The sequence below is a fragment of the Acinonyx jubatus genome, chromosome F2 (genome assembly GCF_027475565.1).
Source record: "Acinonyx jubatus isolate Ajub_Pintada_27869175 chromosome F2, VMU_Ajub_asm_v1.0, whole genome shotgun sequence".
Classification (NCBI taxonomy): Eukaryota; Metazoa; Chordata; class Mammalia; order Carnivora; family Felidae; genus Acinonyx; species Acinonyx jubatus.
The window spans coordinates 73,353,998-73,359,997 of record NC_069394.1 but is presented as its reverse complement, the minus strand read 5'-3'; the positions used below and the strand labels follow the sequence as shown (position 1 = coordinate 73,359,997).

At 42.8% G+C, this 6,000-nt stretch overlaps 1 protein-coding gene across 1 annotated transcript in view; it reads right to left on the bottom strand.

Annotated features, from left to right (window-relative positions):
* Positions 1 to 1,805: 1,805 nt before the first annotated feature.
* The window catches only part of BPNT2 (3'(2'), 5'-bisphosphate nucleotidase 2), a 30,933-nt gene continuing 26,738 nt past the window's right edge, over positions 1,806 to 6,000 (bottom strand). The window contains exons 4-5 of the mRNA XM_027042900.2: positions 3,858 to 4,019; positions 1,806 to 2,381 (exon numbers count right to left, since the gene is read on the bottom strand). Of these exons, the coding sequence (XP_026898701.1) occupies positions 2,110 to 2,381; positions 3,858 to 4,019 (434 nt within the window). The 3' untranslated portion in view covers positions 1,806 to 2,109. The remainder of the gene's footprint in view (positions 2,382 to 3,857; positions 4,020 to 6,000) is intronic.

Below are 6,000 nucleotides of genomic sequence, written 5' to 3'. Positions count from 1 at the left end.
TAGTAATTAGCCTCTACCCAATAAGTTATACAAATAATGCATTTAACTGCCAGCCAATATCCTAATTTTTGCACGCAAGCCCTTCATAAGTCATTATCTACATGCAGATTAATGAAATTAAAAATAAAACCAAAGCAGTCATGCTTGCTAATATGAACTAGTTTCATTTCCATGAAGTTAGAAAGTTTCCGTCTATTGCTGAAAAAAAACAAAAACAAAAACAACCAACAACTCCCAATCAGACGCCGGTTCCTAGTATGCCGGTCCTGTTTCCCCATAATTTGACACATTAGAACTAACCGCTTCTACCACAGACTCTGGAAATAATACAAGCCTCTGCCATCCCTCCTGAGAAAAAGTGTTCTCATTTCATTGCCAAGTAGGAAGGTGAGCTCTCCGATTTTCTGTTCTGAATCCCTAAGTCCTGTTTAAATACCAAGTGTCCCGACTACCAAAACGTTGCATGAATTTTCATTGAACAAAATCCCACCTATTGAGGCCCACTCCACTCCCAGACTGGTGACCAGCTGCTGGATATTGAGGAGAAACACGTGCATCCTACCGGATTCAGGTCCCTAATGAGGAAGTAAAGGGCTTTGGAGACCGTGTAAAACGCAGACCTAAAGTTGTATGCACATGCCACCAGATGAGAATGTCCATTCTTTGGTCAATTTTACCTCCAAGATAGGAAAATAAATGGTAAGCTATTTTAAAGAAAACAAAATAAGCCATCCCGCCCCCTTTATCAGAATGTTATAAAATACGAAGTCACATGAAATAACGGTATTTGTTTACATAAAGTTTCCAGATCTCACACTGACAGAAATCCGGCATCCCCAGGAAAGACAGTTCACAAAGTAAGGGGCTAATTATAGTGACTCAGTGAAGACTCAACCGCCTTTCTTCCAACCAGATTCCACACACCGAATTTTTAAAAATTAATCAAAAAGTAACATTAACCATCATTATTTTAATCTGAATGGAAACTTCAAAGTATCTTAAAAGTTACTACCTTGAGAGTTTAGGTTAGGTGCATTTATTAACGGTAAAAGCAACCAGAAATCATTCTTGATAAGGAGAGAATCTCTACATTCAAGCCTGGCAAATTGTTTAAAAAGTACTAAAACAAAGTTTTTTAAAATAACGAAAGCTAGCTTAAGCCATGTAATTGTCAAATGAGTCAATTAGTAGAATCATTTATATTCTTATAGTGCATCATTTATCCCTAATGAGAAAATGTACCAAAATCCTAGTGCTAACCCTGAAACCTTAATCCAGACCTTATGAGTTAAAACTAAATGTTGGTCAGGAGGGAAAGGATGCAACCATGCACTGTCCACAGAGCAAACGAAAATCAATAGGAAGATGGCAGAAACGCTGAACCCAGGGGTACAAATACACTGTTCTGTATCAAAAGAAAACAGAACAAAACAAAACACACACACGGAAACTACAATTACAACTCAACCATCAAACAGCTATATTCTCGACTAGCTGGTGAACCTGTTATTAAAATTTCAAAGAATGAAAACAATTTCAGGTTTTTCTATTTTAATCCTTAAGAAATATTCAGCAACAGATAAATAGAGCATTTGTTGCATATTAACGAATGTGTGGCTGCTTGTGCTTTCTATCTGCATTAGGGGTAAAAACCCCCAATAACTTTATTTTCAATGAGATACAATTGTAAAGTAATTATTAAATCTACACAAAATCAATCCTTTCTTCAGCCCAATTCTATATGAAAGTACGAACAAACAGTGAAGGTTCGTGATGTTGTGTGAAAATGGTGACTCAGAACAATGTACTCAGCTGTAGATTTTAATTCACAAATATATATATATACATATATATATATATGCGCCTTGTGTATTGACAACTGTACGAAAATCGTCTCAAAAATAAAGACAATACTTGAGACACGAAGCGACCCATTTTCCCTGATCTTCCATCCTATTACAGGGAAAATAAGTCTCTGATGCTTCATAAATACTTCAGAAAGTTCAGGATGGCCTTAACCATGCATAGTCTGCACCGATGCTTTGAAGCCCCCGGCGTTTCGGCGGACCGTTCAACTTGGGAAGAACTGTGACCTGTAATCAGCTTTGCTTATTTATGTCCTGTCTTCTCTAGATCTGGCAGTTTTCTGACCAGGGCTTGGTGGTTCATTCTGATGCTGGCAAGGAGCCCTCCTTCAATGCCGTCGGACCCAGTGTAACTGATTTCTTCACCACTCAGGGTAGTCATATGCCCCCCAAGGGCTTTTAAGATGGCGTTGCCAGCACATATATCCCATTTTTTGATGTATGTCACATGGATATACAGATCAGCTTTTTCTTGACTCTTATCGGGTACATCCAAGAGTGCTAAGACTTTATAACCTAAAAGATGAACACAGAATTTAAGTTACTATTCCCAAGATTTAAAGAGAGTAGCTTCCTGTTTAAGAGTACATTGTTAAAAGTAACGGCACAGGATGTGAAGGAGTTCTCTTGACTGTGTTTGCAAGGGCGAAGTCTAAAATTATCTAAAAATAGTTTTGTTCTTTTTATTTTTTTTTCAAATAACAGCCAGACATTAAACCCAAATGAGCGGAAAATATACTGCAAAATAACTTACGAAGCTATTCTTAAGTGTAACCAAACACACGTCTATGATTTTTTAAATTTAAATCTACTTTGTGGTTGTTTTCTATGGAATGATACATACACTATGTCTCATTTCCTACGGAATACTACACTGAAGCTAAATCCATCTAAATACCCACGAGCGCTGGATTTGAAAGACCAAGCACTACAATCTGAAGCCCTTATTGTAATGAGGAAAAGTTTTTTAAAAAATAATATAATAAAACACACAGATGAAACCAGGTCCAGAATCTGGTTTATCCCATTCTCACCAGGTATTCTGAACCTTACCTTTCCTAACCAGCCTAACAGAGAGCTTATAAGAAAACAATGAAGTCATATTAAGTAAGGTACCTATATGTAATCACTAAATTAAAATTACTGGGCTTAAAAGTTAATCAGCATTACTTTTTCCTTTATTACTGTGGTGAAAAGGTCTTCAAACACACGTTTCTGACCACAACATGTTCCTCACTGGAGTTAAAACACTTCTGTCCTATTCGACAGCACTCAAAACAAGGGGAGGCAAACGGCCTGTGAGCCACATCCAGGCCATGTGCCGGTTCTGTAGAACCCTAAGGCCACGAATGGTTTTCTGTATTTTTAAAGGGTGCCAGAAACCCAGACATCCAAGAGGGTCCATATGTGGCTCGTAAAGCCTTAAACATTTATAGCTGGCCTTTCAGAGAGAGTAAGCCGACCCCGGATCAGTTACGCAGGTAATAAAACGGTAGAGAACGTGCGACGAGCTGGGTGGCCACTAGAATCGGGCTCGCCCCGGACACGAAGGCTGAAGAGTTCAGAGGTGTCGAAAGTGACCCGCGGGTCAGCCACTGTAGGGACCCTCGTGATGACGCCTGGCATCGTTCTGCCACACGAAGCATCAGAATGTGCTGGATCTCCCCTCTCCTCACAGATACTCCTGCAGCGAAGCTCCCAGCGTGATGACTTATGCCACTGACGTGAAGATGCCGCCTCAGTGTTCGAGGAGCGGGAGTCACCAGGCTGAGACGTGCCGCTACTGTTGACACCGTGGCTCATACGAAGGCATGGGTGACTGAGATCCCACCCCAGACATTACCAAGTAGGTACCAGGCCTGTCGGGAGAGCACGCGCTCTATCTTCCCTTTTCTTCCCGAGCACAGGGCAAGCGATCCTTCCTCCTGACAGAAGCCCTGACCGTGCTGGGGACGCGGGGCACCAGCGCCACAAGGGGGGGTAGGAACATACCGGCACCACCAGCTGGGATAATGGTGGTCTGGTTTCCAAAAGTCTGAAGAGCAACCTGCTTGACCATTCCTGAATGGGAGCGTGACACAACGATCCTCGGGGTCCTCTCGTTGTAGGAAGTGCGGGCTTTCACGTTGGACCCACCATCTACCATGGCCCAAGCTGAAAAGCAAATATAATAACCCATTAACAGCACTGAAGCTTTTTGAAACTAAAACTCAACGTACAAAGGGTTGACTGGAAAAATATCCTTTTACACAGAATTGCTTGTATTTTTTTTCCAAAACGGAAATATTTTTTTTCTGAGAACCAGAGTAATGTTTAGTATTTTTTTTACACTAATAGGCAAATATGAAGACCAAGTTAAAAAAGGCCGCGTGATCCTGCCCAACCGGAGACAGTGGCTACTTAAGACTTGACTTAACGACGCCCAGGTTCCAGAGCTCCTTGTGAGCTGCTGAGTGCTCACTGGGATTGCACCCCAATCTCCCTGTAGCTCGGCCAGCGTCTTCCCCTCCGCTACACAAATAACTCTTCAGGAAACATCCTGCGTGCTCATCTCCATGTCAAAAGTCTGGCTCCTGGGGAACCCTACCTGTGACCACCTAGGACATAAGCAGCAAAACTAGTTACCCTGGATAATTAACAACTTAAAACAGGTTTTGCTCCTATACTACCTCTATTTCTGATACGTTCGTAGTTTCAATTATTCGCATATCGGACCCATCTCCTAAGGGAGCTTTATAAACATAAGGCAGCTCAAGGGGGGAGTCAGGGTTACGTATCTGCTTTGTCGGAGAGTGTAAAAAAATGCTCTAGATTTCAAAATAGAACAGGAATTATAAGAAGGTGAGGAGATCCTCGAGATGGCTTGAAATGTTTTTCTCGGCTTGCAAGTTTTCCTCAGTGACTACCAAGCTATACAAGAGAACGGACTTACTCAGAATCATCCCCATTAGCTTGGTGCTCTAGCAGTCACTCACCACGGGGAAAAACAGTCCGCATGGCTACATGCTGTCCGGACGACAGCAGCTGCATTACCACTTACTCCCGGCTGCAGGAAAACATCAAAAAAGTGAGCGGAGTCGGGGTTTCTGAGTTCCCCGAAGATGATGGCAGGCTCTTGGACTCCCGTCACACTTCTTTCTAAAAACCACACACAGCGACAAGGAGGGCAAATACGCACACCCTTCATCAACAGCTAAGGAATCAGTAGAAGACGGAGACTGGTCACAAACGCAAACTTCAGAGAAAGAAGAGAAGTAAACACTGAAGGTCAGCAGAATGAGTGCCGTGGCTGATCCCAGGGTGGGGACTGTGGCAGGAGCTCCGGACATGCCAAGAGGTTGGAGGACTCTCGGTGATGGGAGAAGTCAGAGAACAGCGGCCGGGATTTCTCCCCAGAGGGAAAAGGTCCCATCTGAGATGAGAACTCCCGAAAGCGGGCCTGAAATGTGGCAAGAGAGCAGCGACAAGAGGAGGCCAAGAGAAGACACAGAGCCCAAGTGAAGTCTTGAGGGCACACAACACCTATCGGGACGTGTCTCCATGAGTGTCTCCACGAGAGACAAAGACGGGAGACTGCAAACAGAACTAAAGAAAAGGAGCTGGAGATAAGGGCCCTCCTGAAATAAGAAAGCAGAAGGGTGGAAACAAAACAAGATGCCTGCTAACAAAGATAATGTCTTCCTCACCCTAACAGAGAAGAAAGCTCCTGGGCTGAGAACCACCCAAACACCTTCCCACAACTCCGCAACGGCCGTGCGGTGGCCCAAATGGGAATGAGAAACGTGGACTACTGCAAAGTCCGCTGAAACCAGAAGAAGAAAACACAACGAATGAAGGTCGAAACGTTCCAGGCTACTTGAAAATGCTCACAGATCACGCAGAATAAAACGGTAACACAATATTCTAGAGAAAAAGAAAGAAAGAGAGAGAGAGAGAGAGAGAGAGAGAGAGAAAGAAAGAAAGAAAGAAAAAAAGAAAGAAAGAAAAGAAAGAAAAAACCCAAAAGAACACCATGGAACAAAGAAACAACAACTGAGGACAGGTAGAGAAGTAGGAACATAGTGAAATGAAATGGGCCCTCGCATAACGCGGGGAAGAAATTGAAAACAACAACAACAACAGAAACACAAGATGG